We start from the raw sequence: 24,508 nt of genomic DNA, 5'->3' as shown, positions 1-24,508 counted from the left end.
ATGAGAAAAGAACACAAACCTTTTTTTGTTGTTGTTTGTAAACCTAGGATTCATGGTAGTTTAGAAAGTTTTACAACATCATGAATTACAATTTGTCATTATCATGATAAATCACAGTTCTTGTCACTCATTTTTCCCCAGTATTGATCAACAGTATGGTAATTTCATATTTTCTGTTCCTTTTAACTATTGTAGGTTTTGAATTATCAGTGTCCGCTCTGAAAAGAGTAACTTCTTCATTCAAAGTGATATTTTAGGATTTTATTTACGTTCTGATGCCTGTGGATTTACAGATTTTTTTTTCTTTGTTTTGAGAGATGATCTGCTACTGCAGCTGCTATTAATAGGTTTTGTTCCTTCAGGATTTGTCTTTATTTGTTGAATTTTTCTGTAGGTTATAGTCAGTATTATAACTCAGTTTCCTTGTTTAAATGAAATGATCACAACCTTGGAGAATATAGTATAATACACTAGAATTACTTTTGTTGATGGGATTCATCTTCTAATTCCACGCTGCAGGTGTCTCCCCCTCACTCAGTTGTGTCCAACAGTTGAAATCTGTTTAAATATTATGTAATATTTCACCTGAAATATTTTAGTGTCTCAAATATTTCATCCAAGCAGATCTTTCAGATATTAAAGGTGTCCTCATTACTGTCTCTTGATATATTGTGCAACACAAATTGGTAAATATTTCATTAATTGTAATAATGTGAATAGTTTTTCTCCACACCAGTTATATTAGAAATTGTAAACACATTTTGACATGATGTGGGTTTTGTGATCGTTTGAAGTTGGACACAAGGGACAAAGTTGAATGGCTGACCAACCCGGCAGTGTTTGGCCTAGAAATCTGTCTGCAGCAGGTGGAGAGTAGCAAAAGAAACAGGACAGACCTGATGCAGAATCTGACAGATCCATCATTCTTCAGTTGTATTAGATACTCCTTCTGTCCAAAGTGCAGCCTGGGGGGCATTTGCAGGCCTTTAAATGACCTCGTGTAACCCCCAACCACAATTCAAAAAATGGTTCAAATTTGGACACTTATAAGGTGGCATACTGACTGACTAATGAAAATCTGCATTAAATGGAAAATATACACAACACGAGCTACTTGTCCTTCAGCATTTCTTTGGTTGATCAGACACCAGGTGACGTTCAGCAATTTATAAACTCACAACAGTATTTCAGAGTCTATTTTCTGAGCTTCAAAGATAATAACTTCAGCTTTGTTTATGTTCAGCACATAGAACATTGATTTGCTCTAAACATCTTAGTACTTGGATGAGTTTAGAGTCACCTGCTGAGATCGTAATGTAGAGCTGTGTATCATCTCTTTTGCTATGCTAACTTAGCTTATTGATTGTTGGCTGAGCTAGTGAGTGCCTGTAGGTTTTGAATAAGAAGGGCCCCAGGGCCAAACCTTTAGGTATCCCTCATAGAATGTTTGTCTGGTACAATGCAAGAAATGTCCCAGTTTTCAGGGAAGACTAGACCCAGTGAATTACTGTGCTAGAGTCCAACCCATTTCTCCCGTTGCTTCAGTAATATTTCACAGTCAAAAGTGTCAAATGCTGCACTGAGGTCCAACAGAACCAACACTGTGGTTCTTCTACAGTCTGTATTTATGTGGATGTTATTGAATTTTGACGAGGGCAGTCTCAGTTCCGCGGTGAGCACAGAAACTGGGCTAAAAGACGTCACAGTGGTTGGTCGTTGTTAAGAAACCATTTAACTGTTGAAAAACAGCTTTTCAGTCACTTTGCTAAATAATTCAAAGTTGGAGATTGTTTTTTTTATCAGTGGCATAAAATCTTTTGTTTTTAAAACCTCAGGCGAAACATCTGATAAGAGGGATGAGCTTATCTGGATTTTCTTTGGCATTATACCCACTACACACATATTACATTAAACACTGTCGGCAGCATATGCCAAGTATATAGCAGCTCATCTGGTAAATATAAGTAAATATAAAGCAGTGTTTTAGCAACAAGTGAGGCTGTATTAAAAAACAAGCAAAAAATAATAGTTAAGCTCTGACATTTTTATTATGTACAAATAGGCTGCACTGCAGCAAATAATGCCACAGGCTGAAAGGAAAAACTTTAACTTATAAGTGATTATAAAAAGGCCAATAATTCAACGTGAATACTTTAAACCTTGTTTGCATCTGACTTTGTTGTTAGCACGACTTTGAAAATTGGTTAATTTAAAGAGTTTTTCTAAAGGACATGAAGCAAAGGTCAAACAGCAGTGGACTGTACTCCCATAGTTGTTTTAAGGGTATTAACAAGTATTCATGCACATATTCATACGTTTAAGTCACTATAATTTGTTTTACACATTGTATTAAATTAAATCTTTGTCAGCTGTAGTTGTGTTCATGAAAACCGGAATGTGGTTAATCCATCAATTACACTAACTCAGCAAAGTTGAGTCCGGTAATCCTTATTCAACACATTTCTTTATGTAATTGAAGCTGGATGTTTACAGAAGAACAGTGCAGGTGTTAAAGGGACACACCTTTCTTTGTTAGTGCTATAAATCCTTTGTGCCTCCTGCCTCTTGGCCACTGGCCTTCAAATTGCAGGCTAGCAGGTCTCTCAAAGCCCTGGTGAGCGTTCATGTGTGACGTTAGCCGGCGCAGCTTTATTAGCTTTGTGGTTGTCGCTGGGCAAACACTTGTTGTCATCACTCTGGGGTGTTTCCTCCAGCTGAAGCTCATAAAACGCGTTGCTTTGTGACGGTCCCTTGATGTGGGACTCATTTTACATTTATAACACCCACAAATGGGCCATGTGGGGAGAGAGAGACGGGCTGTGTTGCATGCTCAGCTCTGCTGCATGCCACTCGCTGTGTATGTGTTTAGCTGGATCGTTAAAACATGACGAGGCACTTTTTTGAAGCACCACAAGAATATAGGGATAGTTAAACCAGCTGTCTTGTTAAATACAGAATAACGCCTAACAAGACAGCCGTGAAGCTGTTTTTTATCAATGTACAGTGCCTTGCAAAAGTATTCATACACATTTTTCTTCAACTACAAACTTTACTATTTTTTTTAAAATTCTGATTTCAACAGATTTTTCCCACAGTCTGGAAAAGTCTGGAGCCTGCCCTCAGCTTTCTTGATCTGCTTTAGTGAACTAAATTAATTCCTGCATTAATTTCTTATAATAACACAAAAAGCATCAGAAGTTACCTGATTAGTAGGCAGAACCCCACCTGTGTGTAATTTAATCTTGGTATTAGGGCTGTTGTAAACGAATATTTTAGTAATCGAGTAATCTATCGATCATTCTTACGATTAATTGGATAAAAAAATTTATAAAATAAAATATTGATAAATTTGGCATAACACCGGTGTTACTATCGGATATCAATATCAGTCCAACTTTTCATTTTTGAGCGTCTCTAACAGTTACTTTTTTTTTAGTTTAGAAAACTAACCTGTAACAATAACAGCTCACTTTCTAAGTTAACCGGAAGAAAAGTTACACAAAGATCTGAAATTATATTAAATTTAATAATAAAGAGGTAAGCTCACAAATACACTTATAAAAAATGTCTGTGCTCCAGCTTTTAGTTTATGTATTCATCTTCAGTCAGTTTAATAGATGAACTCTCACCTTGCCCCATATCTGTCAAGCTTTGGGTTTGAGAATACAGGAAATGTCGCCTGGAGTTGGGGACTTGGGGTGGTGAGTGGGGGGCAGGAGAACGAACGAACGTAAGATGGGGGTGGAGGGGAGGAAATAGACCAGGGGACAGACGACCGGTAATCCAGGGGACGAACGTAAGAACGGGGGGGGGAGCAATACGGGATATTTACGGCACCTTCGTTCATCACATTCAGAAACTCATCTACCAGTCATGTACTGCCACCCACGATGATTTCCACCACCCGTTTGTTGAGACTGGGGTAATATGAAATTTATTGTGCGGTTCGTCCGTAAAGTTACACTAACACTGTAACCATCAGCTACTCAGCCACCCGCCGTCTTCAGTCTATCTGCTCACCTGTATAAATACTCCCGCAGTGCTCTTTAAAAAAAATTTTTTTTTATTTAACCAGGTAAACCCCATTGAGATCTGGAGCTCATTTTCATGAGGGACCTGGGCAAAACGAACCTCCAATCGCTTTGAACCAGCAGCTCCCGGAGGAGAAAGGCTGTCGTACTCCAGGCATCGCGCCAGTCATTTTAAGGATGCCTATTGGTCCCCCAAAAACTATGAAATCCTGGGCATTATCATAAATCAATAAAATCCCCATGGGCCAAACTTGAAAATTGGACGTTATGCCGCTAACACTTAGCTTTCGTCAACAACTGAAGTCAGAGCTCCGCGTAATGCAAATAATGTTTGGGCCGGAACAAGGTGCGCTAAATAATCAAACATAAATTAATGAAGCTTTGAGGCAGGTAAATTTTCCTCGGAATTTTGATAATCGAGGCACTAGAATCATTCGAGGAATCGTTTCAGCCATACTTGGTATAAATGCAAATGTTTTCTATGAAGGCCTCAGCGGTTCGTAGAACTTTAGTGAACAAACGGCATCAAGAAGACAAAATGTGACAAAGTTCAAGGGAAGTGAAAAACTCTGCAAGTGCTTTACAAATACAAGTTTACCCCACGCTAAAGTTGTTTTTCTTTAATGGAAATCTTGTCGTAAATGTGTTAAATGTCAGAGGTTCCTCCTGCTTTTTTGACTTTTCCTCTGGTAACATTCCCAGAATCACCATTTTTGTGTCTGCCCTTGGTGTTTCATGTCAGTCCACCCTTCAGGGTGACCTGGCGTCCTGTCTTATCAGAGATAATTGCGTGTGCGTAATAAGTGCTGCGTGTTCCAGCCTCAAGGCCTCGATGATCGTCTTCCTGCTCCTTCAGCCCGGCCATGAAATCGACCGAAGGGCCCTTCATCAGAGGGACAGCTGGAGATAACTTGCATCCAATCCTTCTTTCATTTTTGCCCTATTAGACCCACAGAGTCAGTCTGTGTCTCAAGTTTAGTCTCACAGTGTTCCCTCGTCCAGCCGTCCCTCCCCCGGCTCCCCCAGGACTCTGGGAAAACAGGGGTCGGTTTTCAAGCAAGATCTTGCCTCTGTTTGATGGAATATGTTGAGTTCAGAGAGAGATGGAGCGGAGGAAGGAAGGCCTTGCAAAACCCACACAGCAGCGCACTGCTGGAAATGAGCAAAAGCACGTTTGTGTCGATGCCCTGTGTGTGTCTCTTTCTGCTCATGTGAAAAACGGCGAGTCCCAACTCATGTGAGACCCACCGTCATGTCCTGTCCTGCCATTCTCCTCAGTGCCGCAATGCTGTTCACAGTTTGGTGCGTGACCCACACTTTCTCCCATGACCATATGGCGCTGGAGGAAAATCTGTCTGTAAAGAATTAATGAAGGCATGACGAGAGGAGAGCAGTTTATAATGGAGAAGGGCAGCAAGAGGGAGGTGAGGATTACAGTTGCACATTTCTCCTGATGTGCGTCTTTGAGCGAACATTTACAGATGGATTACATTATGCAAACACTGGGCCTTGGCTTGGAAAAGGCGACGAAGTCCGACGCAGCTAATGTTTTTCCTATTAGGGGGTTACACCAGTCAATCACGCACTGTAAGGTGGTGTGGCTGGAAAAGCAGCCAGCAGTTCATTTGTTACCACCACACTCCGGTGTGTGGGTGTGTGTGTGTGTGTGTGTGTGTGTGTGTGTGTGTGTGTGTGTAAGCTCATTTTACCATGGAGCCAACAGTGGCTGACCATCTCTTTGCTTCCTACCACTTTATCGTTATGTTTCTGTGAGAGTGCTGCAGCTGTTGGATCTCCACCTACAGACTCAGAACTATTCATACCCCTGACAGATAAAGTAAGGGGTTTGTTACCTGATTTAAAGTAACAGGTTTCCATTAGCTGGAATCGATAATGAAGCTTTAGAGTGGCCCAGACAGAGTCCTGACTTGAATCACGTAGTGAGTGCTGAAGATTAGGGTGATGACATTGAGGCTTTCCAACCTAAAAGACTTTGAGCTTATTGCAATTATGTGTTTAATACATGCAAAGAAGAGGTCAGCTATTACAAAAAATTATTTGATTGTTATATTACCAAAACAGGCTTTTAAAATAATTTTATGAAAGGAGTATATGTAACTTTTTCAGCATATTTCACATTCTAGTCATTTCATTCCGATATTTATATTCCTTGTACTTTGCTCTGTTAACATTTGGGGAATTCCTGTCTTCTTCCCAATCATAAACTAACTTCTTAGATGAATAAAAATAGCTTTAGCTAATAACTGCCAGGGTTATGAATAATTGCGAGCCTCCCTCTATCTTCAGTCCGCAATGCAACTCTCACCGGCACAGAGTTGTGACTGTGAGTATCTTGGCAAAAAAGACATGCTGGTAAACACTGCTATCAGTGTTTTTGGAAAGTTGGAAAAGTAGTTAAGTTTGTAATTTAAGTTACGTCACAACATGTTTGGATTTGTTGAAATGCAGTTTATATTTCTCTTTAACTCCCATAATTGAGGCTTTGTCAGTGTTTTTATTTTTACCAAACATTGCTTCATTTAGAAGAGATTCTCCAGAATTTGAGAAGGAATGCATGGAAATGTGGCGTTTCTCCTTTAGCTCTAGGAAAATAGTTTAGTTTTTGCTCCATTTAAAAAAATTTTTTTGATGGAAATAAAGACAAGCCAGGGAAAAAAGAAAGATTGACCATTGCTTTGGGTGTTTATGTAAAATCTTAAGACATTTTACTACTTTAAAAACAGAATATACATGCTTTTTAAAAAAGTTTTTAATGATGAGTGTATCTCATATAAATGACATCTTGTGTCAGACATCACTCATATACCAGTATTTTACTTAAAAAATAAATAGTATATTGTAGTTAGATTGTTTTGTTGCTACAATAATATATTGTAGCAACAATGAACTAAGGCGAATCAAAAAACACCTTGACACATGTTGGCCATTTAGGTAAACAAAACTGCATCTTCGTACTTGAGCAGCAGGTTGATCTTTTGACATCAACCTGTCATCTTTTTTAGCGCTTCTGTCACTTAAAAGCGATGCGGCGGCTTGTCCCAGGATGTTGGAGGATGATCTCAGCCCCGGTTGTGGCTCGGCTGTGAACGTGCAAAACTTTCCTGAAGCTGCTGTTTATGCAGGGCCCCTGCTCTCTCGGAGGAGAGAACCAAAGTTAAATAAATACTCGCTCCATCCTGTCTGCATTAAGGGCCTGCACACATGGCTTTGACGTCAGAGTAACATTAAACAGGGTGGGGTGGCCCAGCTGGCTGTGACAGACGTATGTGCACATGCTCCCCCACTCCCACACAGCTTGCCTTCTCCGTCTTTTCTTCTCGGGAACCTTGACCTGTTTTGTCATTTCCTTCAGCATTTCAGTGCAGTCCAATTTATTTCATCCAAACTGAAATTGACAACTTTTCAGGCTGGAATAATGCATAAATACTGCCAGTTTTGAGGCATAAGACCAAGAACGTCACAATTAGCCTGGGTGTTTTTTTTTTTTTTTTTGCACATCTGGTTTTATCCATCCTTCTTGCTTTAGTTATTTTCTGCTCCGTCAGAGTAAAACATTATTTCACTGTTATCCCATACTCTACTCAGTGAGAGCTGCCCTCCTTTTGCATGTCCCGTTTTTTTCACAACAGCAGTAGATTTTCTGTTTGTGCGCAAAACTAGTCTGAATTTGCTTTTGTATTTGCCCTCCAGTCCCACAACTGGTCTGTCAGCATACCAACCCTCAGAAATATCAGTTGGATGAGCTCTTCAGAGCTTCGTCAGAGCAACATAATTAGTTGTTGCTTGTAATCTCTCCATTCTGCTCATTCAGGTTTTGGCCTCAATATGGATTCTTTTGAAGTTTTGTCTGACTGCTTTCTTTTCAAAAACACTTACAGCTTTCAGTCAGTTTTATCTAATTATCCAAATCAATATCATCACGTAATTAAAGAATGATCAGTTTTATCATTCTCACTTGTGATGTGCAGATTTTTAACTAAAAGATCAAACCCAAACCATCTGGTTCACTCACACTCACCAGTTCTCCTGGTACAGTACTGCCATCGAGGAATACTGGGATTTTAGGAAGCTGTGGTTGTAAAAATGCAATTATTTCATATTGTTACCATTTTGAGATGCCAGAAAAAATGTCAAATAGTTTTTTCTGTCTTTATGAACCACAGAGTAAAACTGTGCTGACCCTCCCCCACCTGTTGCTTTTGCCTGTTGTTCACTGAGCTGATAGAAGGCTGCTGTGGCTTCAATATGGGATCAGTGTAGCTCTCTTTGTTTTGTCTTCAATGCAGCCGTTCATCGGACATGCATGGCTACATTAATGAAATAAGAGGGTTGATTTAATAGTTTTACGGTACAGTACTCAACTGTAGGCTGTTTTAAACTAATCCAAGTCCGATGTGTTTGTTAAGCAACTGACTGCAGGCCCCACCTGTGCAGATGGACTGAATAATTAGCCAGACTGTTTCTCACTATGACTCGTACTCTGCCTCACAGGACCACAGTGTACTTTTCTGTCTTTGTATTGGAATTCAAATTTAAAAAGTAATTATGTTAAATTACAGTACTTTTATTACTATAAGCCACTACTTTTTTCCCCACGCTTATAGCCCGGTTCAGCTTTTCTGTGTATTTTTCTTCACCCGCCAGGGGGCTCATTAGCAGGAAGTGAATCATTGGAAGTCAAAATTGGAAATCAAGGAAGAAAGTGCTGATTTTTATTTAGAACAAGCACATGCTAGCAGCAGGTATGACGGAGAAATGTTTTCAAGCTCATATGATGCAGCTTTTAAGTTGAGGGCTGTCGATCTGGCAGTACAGGAGGGAAATAGAGCCGCTGCACGTAAACTCGGCGTGAACGAATCCATGGTTCTGCGTTGGAGATGCAGGGCTGCGTCCTTAATAAATCCAGCAGATTTATGGAAAACCGAGAGCAGCAGAGATACCACATTTCCAGATTTTGTTTCTAAAAATTTGTAGGTGCGGCTTATAGTATGGTGCGCTCTATTGTCCGGAAAATACGGTAAATACATTTCCTCGGTGTTTTTTTTTTGTTGTTTTTTTTTTTTATGCTACCACCCAGAAAGCATTTTACATTGGAGAACATTGACTGAGAGTCCAAAGAAGAGGGGATATCAGATAAGAAGGAACACCATCTTCTCTTCCCTGAAACATTAGCTGGAATGTTAGTGAACTGTCAGATGTGGGACAAAAGCAAAGCACTAAAGATGTCTTGTAGTTTAAACAATTGGTTTGGAGTCTGTTGGTATTTAGATAATTTAAAGTTCTCCACATGCATGAACTTTCACTGACTCTACAGTAAAACAAGCTTTAAAAAAAGATTCATGCAGAGTAAATGTCAAAAAGTTGTCCTAGACACCAAATACTGTCTTGAGTTAGTTAAACCTTTGTGTTTTGGTCCCAAGAATAGCAGCATCGCTTTCCGTTTAGATTCAAAAACTTAGTTTAGCAGGAATGCACCCGTTTCAATCCTCCCTTGCTAATTAAAATGAAAACAATTTAGTTTATAAAAAACAGCCAGTTTTAATTTCAAACCAAACTGCCTCATTATTTCTGCTTACGCAACCGCATGACGTGTCCTTGAGTAAAACTTCTAAAAGCTGCATTTTGTAAACATGAGGCATTATTTGAGTGTTGGCCTAACAGAACAAAAAGATTAACTGAATCAAGCTGTTTTTGTGAACTTTTGGAACTATAATTTTGACACATCTTGTGAAAAAAACAACAACAGTTTAACTTACAATTTAAGTGCCTTTGACAGAGATACTTGTTTATTCTTCATCCAGAATGTCAAGAGTCAAAACCACACAATAACTATTTTCCCCCAGAGGAATTTATCTCAGTGGATACTTAAACTGATCAACAAATGGCATTTTCTCAGTTTTTATGCCATTAAACCATGGGATCAGATGATGCTAAAAGCAGAAGTATTTTTTTTGCATTGTGAAAATAATTTCTTTATTATCTTACAAAAATAGAGAGGAAAAGTGTATTGCAGGAGCATGCATACTGCATAAACATAATCTCGCATGTCAGTTTGTGGTTTTGCACATGTTTTACTGATCCTGCTCGGCTCATGTTCTTGTTGAAACTGTCAGATGTCGTTGGTGGGACAGCTGGTGTCTCATGAACTTCGGGGCAGAGGATTTTCCTCTGACGCTGTTGAGCTACACGCTCTCCATCAGCAAGAGCTTGTGTCCACTATCTACTGAAAAACAATGTGCTTCACCATAGATCCTGCTGGGTTTCAGCCAGCTGAAACTGTGTTTTAGAGAATGTGTTTTGTGACACTTTGACTTCCTGACACTAATTTTAGCTGACTGAAGTTTTTATTTAACAACTAATAATAGAAAAATGCATAAAAACACACTTTTTCTACTTCTAGTCTTGATTTTTCATTAATTATTCACACTGGGAGTGGAGGCGATATTTGTGAAAGCAGTCGCTTTACAAAGATTTCTAAGCAGAGACCAATTGATTACGTATTTTAGCGTCTTCTATGGATGACAGTGAGGTAAGCACAGATAACACCACTGAGAAAGTGATGTCCTTGTGGTCCCAAACCTTCTTTTCCCCATAGACTAGCTGGCTGAACTGAAAAACGTGCGTTTTAAAGGGTGGTAGCAGAAATAATTACTAAAGCAATGGAAGTCGACCCAGGAGGTGAACCAATAGCAAACCTCTGTGCTGGGTCGCACGTTCCCTATGAAGCAGAGAAATTACACATGAACTACATCCCTTGAATTGCTGTTTTAAGAGAATGACTGTAACCTCTGTACTTCTGTGACTTGCTTCAGCCTTATGTTTCGTTATTGCGCTTTAGTTCAGCTGATCAGCTTCTGTTGGTTGTACCTAAAACTTGGTTGAACCTCAGGCGATTTGACCTTTTTCACAATTATGGAACAAGATACCGTTAAATATTAGACAATATTCTTGCTGTTTTTTTAAACACTGATAAATAAAAAGGTTCCTTTTTTATGTCAAATAAAAAAATGTGCTGTGTAAATCTTTCAGTCATCTTCTTTTCTGCTGCAAGTCATGTTCTCTCCAATACAAAAGTTTTATTTTGGTCATCTTCTTGCATCTCTTTTCCCTGACTTCATTCACACATTGGCATCGCTTGCAACAGAGATTGTTGATGTCAGCATAACGGGTGTGTTCACTGATCCTAAAAAAAAGATTGTTTTCAGCTTCCAACCAGCTGGTCACTAGTGCTGATCAAGCTGAAAATCATCCACATCCGTTTAACGGTTCATTTATTGGTGCTTCTCTAAAGCTACCCATTGATTTTAGTTAATGAAAAATGTTATTTCTTAAAACAGGATTCCCCCTGCCTCCCCAATTGAATCTTTGTATTTAAATAAAGGTTTAGATTTCTCTAAATTTTTTATGAGACTTATCTTTTCTACATTTTCACCAGGGATGCCAGTGAAAGTGAAGGTCGCTGTTTTTGGAGAATAGAAAGCTGTATTTTGAAAATGCTGTGCAGTCAGCATTGTCCTTATCAGGTTTTGCTTCAGCAAATTATTACTGCAAACAGACGGGTGTGGTTTTTCTCATAGTATTTGGTCTTCCATTCTGACTACACAGGAATCCTGGCTGTTTCACTACCTGCTCTTAAATCAGCCGATCCCCAATAAAGAAGCTGATAAAGAAACGCGTTGAATGATGGCCGTCCTTTCGACAGATTGACGTCTGTCCAGCTCTCAGGACTTTCCTTGTCATCCTAGGAAGGCTTCAACTTTGACCTCATTCCCCACTCAACCACTGTACTTTACAAACAGGATAACAATAGGCCAGGAAGTCCTGATAGCACATGCAGTGTGGAAAAAGGGTTGTGGTTTTTGTCAGAACCACAACAAGCAACTTAACTGAATCCAGGAGTAGTAAGTGAGAATGGCTCTTCTTACACTAAACCGCAGAATGTTTAATGACTTTTGAAATAAAATCATATCTGCTAAACGGACTATTAATCCATTTCCCCTGACAGTAGTTGCATATTTTCCTTCTGTCCCCTGAGGACAAAAGGTACAAAGAACTAAAATAATTATTCAAGTTTAATAAACTTTGACTCATCCCACTCATCTGAAGTCTTCTGTTTCTGGCAGACAGGATGCTGTTGGTTTTAGTGTATCCATGTGAGATGTAAGTGTGGTTAAATGTGTTCTTCTGAGCCGAGAAATGGTTCTCTGCCCACCTTTGACTGCTTATCCGAGGCAAAGATGATAAATACCTGTGAATACCGCAATGATGGTTGATGCAGGAGTGAATGACAATAAATCCCTCTTATTTTGCCTTTGAAAGCCAGATATTAAGAGGTGGCTGACATTTTTCTACTCTTTGTAAAACAGACTTCCATGACTATTAACCAGCGGAGTGAAATAATACAAGGTTTATTTCTTGATCCTTCTGAAAGCAAAAAGACCGTTCACAAGTTTTCTGTTGGCTGCTTGGCAAAAAAAAAAAAGAGACCTGAAAGGATTTACTGTTTTCTGCACTTAGTGCGGCATTATAATTTTAAGCTGCTTTAGCTCTGTGTAAGCATATCTTCTCTAGAGCAGTCAGGAGAACTCCAACACATGAGATTCAATGTCTGTTTCCTCTTCTCTTGGGGAATTTGAGGTCTACAGCTGTTTTTTGTGGGCTCTTGTGATTTGATACATTGTTTTTTTTTTATTACATATATCAGCACTAACATTGGTATGGGATGATATTAGTCATTTTCTACCGTATCGGTCCGATAAATAAAATTGGGTCTATATTATTGACCGATATTTATTTCCATTTTGTTTCTGGAGGATGATGGGAGGAAGTTGGTCATGTGGTATTTGTTTGGTCATGTGACAGTGATGGTGAGGCGGCGCAGGACTGTGGGGAGTTTACCTGAAGCAGAAAGCAGTAGTGAAGCCAATTTTTTATTTTTCAAGATGTCAAGAGTAGTACAGTATGACATTGGTAAATGTCAACTATCAGACATAACAGCCATATTGGTATCGACCCAAATTTTCTCACTGTTGCATGCTTTAATTCTGGTATTTCCTACAATTGCTCCTTCCTCATCGTCTTAGTATAATGCTAGGACTTCTGTTTGACATCATAAAATAAACAGTTAAGCTACAACCAGCCTATATGTACAATTTGAAGGAGTATGTGCCTTTCCCCCTGCTGGTTGTCCAGCATATATTGATTTCTATGCATTATCATGGAAAATTGTGGACTGTTCATTCTGGTTGCTTAGTAAACTCCTTTTGCTTGCAACTGGAACAATGCTGGGACTTAATATGAATAGCAGCCAGTCCAATGTGGCCATGAAGAAGTTGTATGCTTAGGCTGAGGCCAGTGTTGGAAGTCATGCTTTCAAATCTCCGATGATCTATTTTGTTGCTCGTGTGCCACATGTCATGGATAAGGTAACGCTCCTGATAGTAGACACCTACACGCTCCTGATATGCTGAATCCCACCATAGCAGCTTTGTACATGCTCCAGACTTTCTAACAAGTCTTCACTTGTTAGATGTGAAACACACAGCTTTCTTGAAGAACTCCATGAAAACCTGCCAAGATCATCTGCATTCTGGCAGATTTTTCACATTGTGTTGTAGTCTTAATCCAAAGGCAAAAGGGGCCCAACAGATGGTGCCAGAATTGCCCAAAATAGATGAGAGCTGAGCGATTGAGGGGCGTTCAAGGACTGATGTGAGGCAACATGAATGTAGGTTGAACTTATCATCAAACTCTATGCGGGATTATGATAGAATCAGATGATTATTTCCTTTTATCCTAATCTGCATGAAAAATAATACTCAAATAATCAAAATAAAACCAAAGCTTAAAATGATAGATTAAAGAGTTCATTTAGTTGGGTCTGGTGCCAGATTGTTAAAAGCTTCACTAACTCTATATATTAGTCTGTGTGTGTTCCCTAGAGAGTGTAGTCTTTTACCCTAATTTTGAGATTTTTCAATAGACTTCCCTTGGCTTCCCTCAGACTTTAGATTTTATCAAGATATGTAGTGTTACTGTTGTGGTAGAATAAAAGTGATAAAAACTATTTATTACCTCTTTGCAGTCTTTTTTTAGGTGACAGTATGGCTAGGATTGCATGTCAGAGAAATAGGACAGTATCATAGACCCACAAAGAGAAATAGTGCTTTTATAAACATACCAATTTTTAATATCGCTAAGATCGCTTGTATAATTAAGTGTGATTTTTATCACTAAATTGCACATAGTAGCTGCATTACTTATATTTTGAGAGATCGGAAATATTAGACTCTTAGGACTCTGTTTATGCAAACCTGAGAATAATTACTCAGCATTTTTTACATGTCACTCTTTACATCAAAGTTTATTTTGTGTTAATAAACATGGTTATTTATTTGAAGGCTTACAAAAGCCTCTGTTTATCTAAATATATTAAATTACAAACCTTTGCCCCGCCAAAATAAGCCATTGCTAAATTCCTCTAGAGTCGGTTACGAATTGACGTCTTGTAGTCTCGAAAATGTGAAACTCCCTGTTGTTACAACAAGTGTCTATCTTACCTTTTATGGATAAATAGCAGAAAGTTTCAGGAACAACGTCAACACTGACGATTATTGTTGTGCTTAGGTATGGTGCATTCACTGATCAGCTGATAGAATCCGGGCGGTGGGAGGTAAAAGTTTGACCTAAACCGGGTTGACTGTTCAAACACCCACTCTGTCCATCTCAGTCGTTGTCCTTGGGCAAGACACTTCACCCGCCTTCCCCGCTGGTCAGGGGGCCCAGTGGCGCCGATTGTATCAAGTCTCTCTTCTGTCAGTCTGACCCAGGGCAGCTGTGGCTACAATGTAGCTCACCACCATTAACGTGTGAATTGTGTGTGTCAATGACTGAATGTAGTGTGAAGAGCTTTGGGATTCTCTGGACAACCCAATTAAAAAATAAATAAATAGAAGAAAGTAATTCTCACATAAAAAATACAAAATGGGATTGATCTAGTTTCTATTGGAGCTGGATTGTTAACTTAAACCAGTTTATTCTCAGTTTATTTTTTATTGACGTTTGGGTCTTCAGTTTTGATGCTATAATATCATCCGATTTATCAAGTTTTTTTTATCTTGTGGAGTCAGTATATCATATATAATGGGTTCAAAAACATCAAATTTGCCTTTTTGTTTATAATGAATGTATATTCTTGCATCCAAAAATGCACAGAGAAAGTAATTTTTCCTGTGTTTAACAGATGTATTTATATTTGCTAGATGCCAGAATATTTAGAGATTTTTTATTACTTTGTTTACATGCACAGTGTTATTAGTTCATGTAAACTAATAATACATGCACTGTTATTACTAATAATACTATTAGTATTCATAATACTAATAGTATTATTAGTTCATGTAAACTAATAATACATGCACTGTTATTACTAATAATACTATTAGTATTCATAATACTAATAGTATTATTAGTTCATGTAAACTAATAATACATGCACTGTTATTACTAATAATACTATTAGTATTCATAATACTAATAGTATTATTAGTTCATGTAAACTAATAATACATGCACTGTTATTACTAATAATACTATTAGTATTCATAATACTAATAGTATTATTAGTTCATGTAAACTAATAATACATGCACTGTTATTACTAATAATACTATTAGTATTCATAATACTAATAGTATTATTAGTTCATGTAAACTAATAATACATGCGCTGTTATTACTAATAATACTATTAGTATTCAGAATACTAATAGTATTATTAGTGCATGTAAACAAAGTAATAAAAATGCACCTAATGCACCTTTAAACTGTTTGGTAAGCTCAGATAATGATATTGCGTTGTTCTCCTCTGAAGTCACAAATGGAGGCAGACTTCTTAATGTGTTGTAAGGGTTTGCCTAAAAAAAACCCCCAAAAAAACACTTTGAGGCATTATCTCAAAAAATGGTCCTTGTATTACAAGGACCATTTTTTGACATCATGGAAAATGGATACAAATTCCAGATGCCTTAAGTTGCCACATTCATCTATTCAAACAGTGATATGAAAGTGAAAACACAGTGAGGCTCCTCAGCCACCATACTGTTGGGGCTGAAACAAGTAAATAAATTACTCGTGATTGATAATTGAAATAATCGTCAACCAATTTAGAAATCGACTAATCGTTAAATGGAGTATTCAGAATCAAAAAAGGCCATTTTCTGAATGGACAAAGCGATCAGAGCAGTTATTAATTCAAAACTGTACAAAAATATTTTAATTTTGCATTTTAGATGGAAAATTGTTTTTCTTTTGTAAATATGTTCTGCATATAACTCCTCAAATGCAATAGTTTTAGTTTCACCTGGTTTGAAATCTGAAAAAAATCCCCCTTTGAGTATCTTTTGCTATCCATTTATTAATCCAGAGAATAATCAATGGGTTAATAGCCCGTATTTTTATATCTGCAGATGCATCTTTTGCTACACATGATCAAGCGAACACTAAAGGAATGCTGTATTGTTGCATTTTAGGCAATCCCATTTTTTTCTTACTCAAAAAAGTAATTGAAATATTTGGTTATCTGCATTTTTTAAAATGTATTTCTAATATTGGCTTGAGTGGTTTCATGAATGATCTGAAGAATGTGACAATTTATTTATATGATTAATCATCAGACTAAACGATACAATAATCGATTCTAAAGTAATCGTTAGTTAAAGCCCTTTATACTGTTTGGTAAATGAGGTGCATTCGGTGATTTGATTGAGATGTTTTGGTTTGAACTGTGTAATTTAACAAGAGAACAAAAGGGTGGTGGCAGCATCAGCATCTGTGGGTATTCTGCTTGAGGAAGAAAAGCTGCGCTTCTCAAAATGATTGGAATTATGTGGAAAGAACATTAAATGGAAATATTGTAGCTACATATCAGGCACAAATTGGTGTTTAAAATACACAATGACCCTAATCGCACCACAAGATTAATTTTAAAGTAAATGGGTTCAAACCCCCAGCAAAGTATTGAGAAGCTTGCAGACAGTAAGGACAAAAAGGGTGTGTGTATGTTTTAGCGAAGGTAAATGATTGGCTTCAACTGTAGATGCAAACACCCCCACACACGCACACACACACACTGCATCTGCTGTTGCTGTTGTGGGCAATCAGGCCCTACATAAAGGTTCCCAGACTTTCTGAGAACAATACTCACCACCTCTGTGTGTGTGTGTGATGGAGGTAATCTGTGAATGACGATTTAGTTTGGCTAATGTTTGACTGGGATCCACTTGGTGTGTGTGCGTGTGTATGTGTGAGACTCGTGATGTTTGAAGCTGTCAGCGTTCTTCATCACATGCTCCGTCATATTGCACAGAGGCGACTGGTGAGATGAAGCAGCTGTCCCTGTTTCTGGTCACACCAAGGTCAGCGTGCTTGAAGACATGCATGCAAGAGCAAACATAAACATTCACAACACACACAGAGACACATTTGGAGGAATGCTTTCATTGCTCCTGTGCTGAAAATGCTACTTGTTGGGTGCTCCCGACTATCTGACATTAATCTCTCCTCCTTTTTTTTTCTGTCTTCCAGGTGGAGGAGGCAAGAGGAATGGCCGCAGTAAGAAATGGAAGGAGATGCTTAAACTCCCGCACATCAGCCAATGCGAGGAGCTTCGACGAACTATCGGTATGAGTGGCGAGCGCCCGCAGTGTCGTTGGGTTGTCGGGGTGTGTCTGACTTCGGGGAGAAGTTCATGTTGGACTTCCTTCCTGTTTCTCTTCATCTCCACCCATGGTTACAGGCGGGTAGGGGCGGCGGAGGGCAGGAAACTGGGCGTGTGCGAGTGTGAACGTCTGAGGTGGGAGACTATCAATGTCGAGATGACTGCTCACACGTTAAATCAGAACATGCACCACGCTTCCTACTTTTAACACCACAGGTGAATTTGTGGTCCGGCTGACCCGTTGGGTTAGATTACAGTGCAACCATCGTGGTGGTTCTGTGGATGCCACACAGCCCCAGAGTGCGTGTGTAGTTGTGCGTCACAGCTCTCGCTGCCAAAGATTGCAGGGCTACCCTCCCCCACATGCTCTCATGCCCTCCCTCTTCTCTATCTCCATGCGTACCTCCACCACTATCTGCATCTCTCTCTTCTTCTCTCTCCTTCAATCTTTTAGCCACTTCAGAGAGGGGCTTAAGAGGAGAGTTGTGGATGGAGAGACCATTTACAGCAGCAGAAGAGATCTTTTGAGGACAGGATGGATAAGAGCGGGCCCGAGTGAAAGGGATGTAGGTGTATATACACTCCCTTTGGTGGTATCTTACTCAGCACTGATTGTGCTTCTTGTCAGCTTGTTCACACAACCCTCACAAAATAACTCACACAACCCCCTGAATCTGTCCGCTCTCAGACACCTTAAAGGCAGACCTTGTTTCCATTAGAACTAGAACTTTGCAATCCAGATTTGGATTGGAGGTGTGGGTGTGTGCTCCCCAGCTGTAGGAGTATACATATGTCAGCATTTCATACATGCTGTTGTGTAATTTCCCTATCGCGCGGAGCACGAGATCAAAATATTCCCCCTTGTGTAATCTAGCTGGCAGACGTGTAGCTATGTGCAAGGATACAGTAAAGCGACTGATAGCAGTGTCTTTGTTGTGTCTCGATAATGTCAGGCAATTGACCTTAACCTTGACAAGCGACGGGTAGTTTTGGTAAATCCAGATTCCACTATACGTGCTGCTGCCTCTTTGTCTGCCAGCCTCAGACCTCTGTGCTTCGTTATCTCCATCCATCCAGCTTTTATTTTTCCGCCGTTCAGCTTTATACAGTAGATATATTTGTGCTGCCAACCAATTAAAATGCCAGCAATTGTTCTTCCTGTAGAAAACGGGTAACGTAGTCTCCCAGTACTCACTGACGCTGGGGAAACTTACTCCGCTGAGCATGCATACAGGTAGTAGTGAAGGTGTTCAGGGCCCACCTGACAGATAAGATAAATGTTATTAGCTAGTTCCTGGTGTGCCCCTCTCTTTACTGCTTTCTCGGGCAGCTGCTCATATGGGCCACATGAAAAGCCACAACTGAGCACACATAGGCCTGTCACAATAAACAATAAATCAATTAATCGCGTGATAAATTAAAACTGAAAGCTCAATAATTTTCTTTTGTGAGATTTATTGTTTTTCTTTTTTCTCACTCTCTTTCTACCAAAACTTCAGTCTGGTATATTGGCCTTAACTAGCGCCTTTTTTTTGAAGAATTATTTGTATACAGAAACTTCATAATTCATTTTTATTTGTTGTCTCCGTTGTTTTGTTTACTTATTTATTTTGGATATTTAAAATGTCTTCTAGTTCCACTGTTAAATAATCAATACAATTGAGAGTTTATTGATCTTTGAGATGGGTTACTTCCATTATTATCCCATTACCATTGTAGTATTTGAAAATGGTCTCAAAAAGAACAATATTATTGTTTATTGCAATAACTTCTTGGACAATTTATTGTCCAGCAATTTTTTTTTATTGTGACAAGCCCCACATCCTTCTTCTAATTTACATTCCAGATGGCTCATGTAATGTTGAGAAACCAGTTTTAGAAGTTTCTTTTTCGCATAGCAGTTCAGAGACGTGGTTGTTGCTTAGCTCAAAATGGCGCCTTGCACGAAGTGTTCACAGGCTTTGATCTTTTTCCGCATTCTGTCACGTTGCAACCGCACGCCTTAATTTGACTGTGATCTTATTTGATGCACCAACACAAAAAGTAGCGCTTTTTTTATGACAAAGTGCAGCATGCTTTTGATGTACGTCTGTCAGCTTTGCACACCTAGACACTTGGATTTCCGACATTTTCCTTTACAGAATAGCTCAGGCTATATCAGTTATCTTCAATTCACATTTTTTAAGTCTTGCCACAGATTGTCAATTGTTCTCAACTTTTACTGGTCAATTTTGGCATGCTAATTTGCATTGATCCGAAGTATTTCACTGTAACTCTGGCTTCCGGTTTAGGCTCGTCCTGGCTGGCTGGTCCATTCTTTAATAACGGCCAGATTTCTGGACTTGATAAGTAGTAGCTGTGCTGTTGACATGTTTTCCTGCCTGAGCTGTGGGTTTCTGCTGCTCCTCCAGAGTCACTATGGGCCTCTTGGCTGCCTCTCTGATAATACTGACCCTGTCTTATGCAGCTTATGTGGATGGCCATATCTTGGCTTTGCAGCTGTCCCATACTCTCCTTTTCCAGGTGATGGATAGAGCAGTGCTCAGTGAGACATTCAAGGCTTCGGATATATAGCTTTAAAACCTAGTCCTGCTTTAACTGTAGATCCCTGACCTGTCTGATGTTCTCCTTGGCCACCATGATGCCGTTTGTTCACTAATGTTATCTAACAAACCCCGAAGGCCGTCAGAGAACAGCTGGAGCTTTACTGAGAAAAAATACACAGTAGTGTTATCTAAATTGATGACATTGGATCTTATCAGAGTATCGGAGCTACAATGCACACTTGCCAGATTTTTTGTAAAAAAAGAATTAAAAAAAAGATTCTTAATTTTCCATCTACTTCTCAAAGTAGATGGAAAATTTGCTACTTTGCATTACTTTATAACAGACTCAATAAAATACACTGATTGTGGTTGTAAAATGTTGGGGGGTATGAACACTTTAGCATGTTACTATAGATGCTCAAAGAACTGTGCACGCTTGACTACCGTTCATCATCTGACTAACCCACTTCATTTTGAACTAAACTGGAGTTTTAATTAAGTTAAAATTGCCGCTTAATTCAGTGGTAAAGACAATTACGCAGCCTTGCCTGTGATTGCCCAACCATGTAATGCTTCCTTCTCATTTTCCTGTGTGACTTTTGCAGCTTAGTGAGGACTTGGGAGAAGTCTCTATTACACACAGAGATTTTTGTTATTTTTTGAGAAATATTGACCGTAGAGTTAAAATTCAACTGGCTAATTGAAAACGAGAGAGTAGCCGAGATTTTTCTTTAAGGTCTTAGATCACAAAATAATAATATTCATATATAACACCGTGCCTTGCAAAATGATTCATTTTGATTGAATGTTTGCACAGTTTGTCACATTACAACCAAAACTATAAATATATTTGATTGTAATTCATATGTGACAGATAAACACAATGTACATGTCCATCCCAGTCTAAAATATGTTGCAGTTTCTGGCTATTTTAGTGATTACATGTAAGTATTAGGCCAAGAATTTATTCAGCAATATTTTCAGCGGAAGTTTCTCATTCAACATCAACATTCTCTGTGTCAGTACCAAAATGTGTTAGTGGGTGGCTTTTACAGAAATGACTTGTTTGTAGAAGAAGTTATGAAAACATTCATACTAAAATCATTTGTGTGTCCTCCAGTGTAATTGTTGCCAGGTTTCAGTTCTCCGTCTACCGGCTAAAAGGAAAAAAAAACATTAGAAAATTGCAATGGCTGTACAATAAGCTTCATGGGTAAGACAATGGTGGAAGAAAGCGCACATGATGTAGAGGCTGAGAAGTAAATATTTTCTGATTATAAATAAATGCTGGTTTAACATTTTTAATCAGAGTAAGCTTTCGCTGTGTAGATCGGAATGGATTACCAAAGTTAGCTAGGTTTGCTAAATGTTTGAATAGTGTAAAAGTATGTGAAGATAAAATCTTTAAAAATGTATTTCAATTCAGATGTGGCATACATTTAATTAGTATTCAGCAGAGTAGCTACTGAATATTAACACTAAATACTTCTTATTCCTCAGACTCGGATTGGATTTAATTTTTCTGTGTTCAATCCACTTTGTAACTAATCTGTGTGATTTTGGGCCATTGTCCATTTAATGACCCACTTGTGTCCAAGCTTTAATTTTCTGACTGATGTTTAATGTTGTTGTTTCAATATTTCCACATAGTGTTTTTCCTAATGATTCCATCTATTTGATAAAATTCTTCAGTCCCCCCTTGAAAGTGTAAAAACACTGCATCAACATGATGCCGCCACCTCTGAACGTTAGCTGGAATGGTGCAAATTTCCTAATTTATCCTCCTCATGTTACAGTGGCCATTATGGTCACAAATACTCCAATTTTAGTTTCCTTACACCTTAATCTGTCTCTGGAGATTTATGTTCTTTGTCTCTGAGTTTACAAACTAAAACATGGATTTTTACTTGATCCTGTTCCCGGATTAACTTTTAAAAAAAAAAAAATGTTTATCTCCGAGTTCTTGTCAGTATAGCTTTTGTTTCTTTGTGGACAAAGACACCATCCTACCCTCTTTAGCCAGCATTTTACGATCTTTTGCTTTTGCTCTGGAGTTGATGCCCACCAAAACATGTTCCTCTCCTGAACACTGAATTCATCAACTTCCCAAACAATATAGTGGCTGAACATCCTCAAGATGTTTAAAATTGTGTATGACTATTTGAGCTTGAAATTATATCTGGAGTGCCCGGAAAGAACCCACGCATGCACAGGTAGAACATGGAAACTCCTTGCAGAAATCCTCGGGACAGGATTCAATACCAGGACCTTCTTGCTGCAAAGCAATGGTTCTGCCTTCTGCCTTGCTGTTCAGGCCTGTACTTAAATTTCAAAATATTAGGAAGCAACGAAATCTGATCTAAAACATAAAAATTGTAGGCTCATTTAATGTTGAGCTGTGTATCGTACAGTTCCATCCCCATAAGTACAATAAAGTCATTACTGAAACTTTTCTTGCGAGTACTGTGAGCAAAGCGCTGCAGTTTGCTCTTCAAAAGACTGAACAAATGAATATCTGAATGGTAAATATTTGGTTTCCAGCTGTCACCGCTTTCAGGCCCAGTACGTTCACCAAGTATAAACCTTTGTGATTAAAGCGGTCTCTGTTTTGGGTAAATAGTTACCTCTCTGTTTTTCCCTTTTTGTTCTTTTAAAGCATTTAACTGCAGTAGTGAGTGATTTTCTTTTTCAACAGTAATTTGCTCCAGTCTGCAGCATGTTGGTGCAACCAGTAAGATCTGCTGCACATCTGAGAATCGGTGCACATTAGGTTAGATGCTGAGTGAAGCCAGGATGAGAAGAAAATATTTCTGAACACAAAAACCCCACACATACACTGACGCCATCTTTTCACAACCACAAATCTTGCCTCATCTTGTACATAGTTTCCCAGCAAACAGTCTGACCATAAACAGGTTTCTCATGCTGCTTATCTATTAGACGATCATTTATAAATGTCATACATAATTTTTTTTTCATGTGCACACTTAGAGGAAGTGCTGTATTGTTTAAACAAATGGCCCCAATTTTTATTATTGTTCGGATTCCCTCTAATAATCTGAGAGGGAATGCTCATTTTATGCAGAAGTGCACATGCCTCCAAAGAATTGTGGTAAAGGGTTAAAGGTAAGCATAAAGTGAATGTTCGTGGATTTAAAGATGTGTTGGTCGAGAACCTTTGCGATCAGATTTAAAATGTTATGGCCGTACTGCTTAAAGGGAAGTAATAAAAATCTCAGATGATCTCTTTTTTTATTCAGTCTTTTGAGAATATTGGAATTCCCACAGTGATGAGGTCTAAAGTGGCGCTGTGAGCTACAAAGAAGAGGACATGAAGCTTTTAAAATAAAAGAACTACTGTAAAGATTTGGTGTTGTTTTTTAAAAAAAAATTTTTTTATCTTTTATTTGTTGCAACTGTCTTTCTTCCTCCCCTTGTTTCTACAAATACAGGCAGGTTTGTGTTTTTGTGTTTGCTTTGTGTGTGTCTCTATGTGTGTGTGGATCTGTCCTGACCGTCAGCCAATGCTAGAGAGCGACCTGGGTCTTCTTCCTCGTTTGGTAAAAGAGGAAATATGAGTCAAATGGAGACAGTTAGTTCTAATAAGATGTGACCAGCTTTACAGGAAAAAACAGACTGACATGCCAACAGAAAACATCAATACAATCGGTCTGATTTGTTTCTAAGGGATGTTGAAAATACTAACTTGCATATTAGTCTTTCTGTAGGCCTCTTCCAGGGCCACAGGTGGGCATGCAGACAGTTTCTGCAAATATTAGTGAGCGAATGGGTCACTTTCAGGAGACTGATGTGCAATAGGATGAGTCTGAGTAGTATGATGTCTACCAAGATGGCATTGTGTCAAATGTAAAGTTTGAGTGGAGATTATGTGTAATAAGACGTTTTGGACAATTTCATAATCCCAACTCTATGGGAATAGTTAGAGATTGTCTCTTTATGTGGCAGAGCACAAAGTTATTTCTTAAAGTCATGGACGTGAGAGTTTGGTGAGGAGGAAGTTGACTAGCCTTCACAAAGTTCAAACTTTATCTCTATATAACAATTTCTGAATTAGTTAGAGTGGAAACTGGAAGCAAAAACTTTTTCATCCACCAGTAGTGCCTGAGCTCACAAATGGGCTTACGGAAGAATGGTCAAATATTCCCGTAAACACGGTCATGGGTCTTGAAATGA

At 38.7% G+C, this 24,508-nt stretch overlaps 1 protein-coding gene across 2 annotated transcripts in view; it reads left to right on the top strand.

Moving 5' to 3' along the window:
• The window catches only part of grk4 (G protein-coupled receptor kinase 4), a 54,212-nt gene that overhangs the window by 6,155 nt on the left and 23,549 nt on the right, over window positions 1-24,508 (top strand). For both annotated transcript variants that reach the window (XM_028017191.1, XM_028017192.1), the window contains exon 2: window positions 17,636-17,731. In XM_028017191.1, the coding sequence (XP_027872992.1) occupies window positions 17,636-17,731 (96 nt within the window). The remainder of the gene's footprint in view (window positions 1-17,635; window positions 17,732-24,508) is intronic.

Source organism: Xiphophorus couchianus, chromosome 5 (assembly GCF_001444195.1).
Source record: "Xiphophorus couchianus chromosome 5, X_couchianus-1.0, whole genome shotgun sequence".
Lineage (NCBI taxonomy): Eukaryota > Metazoa > Chordata > Actinopteri > Cyprinodontiformes > Poeciliidae > Xiphophorus > Xiphophorus couchianus.
The sequence above is the reverse complement of the archived record's forward strand: the minus strand, read 5'-3'. Positions and strand labels throughout refer to the sequence as shown.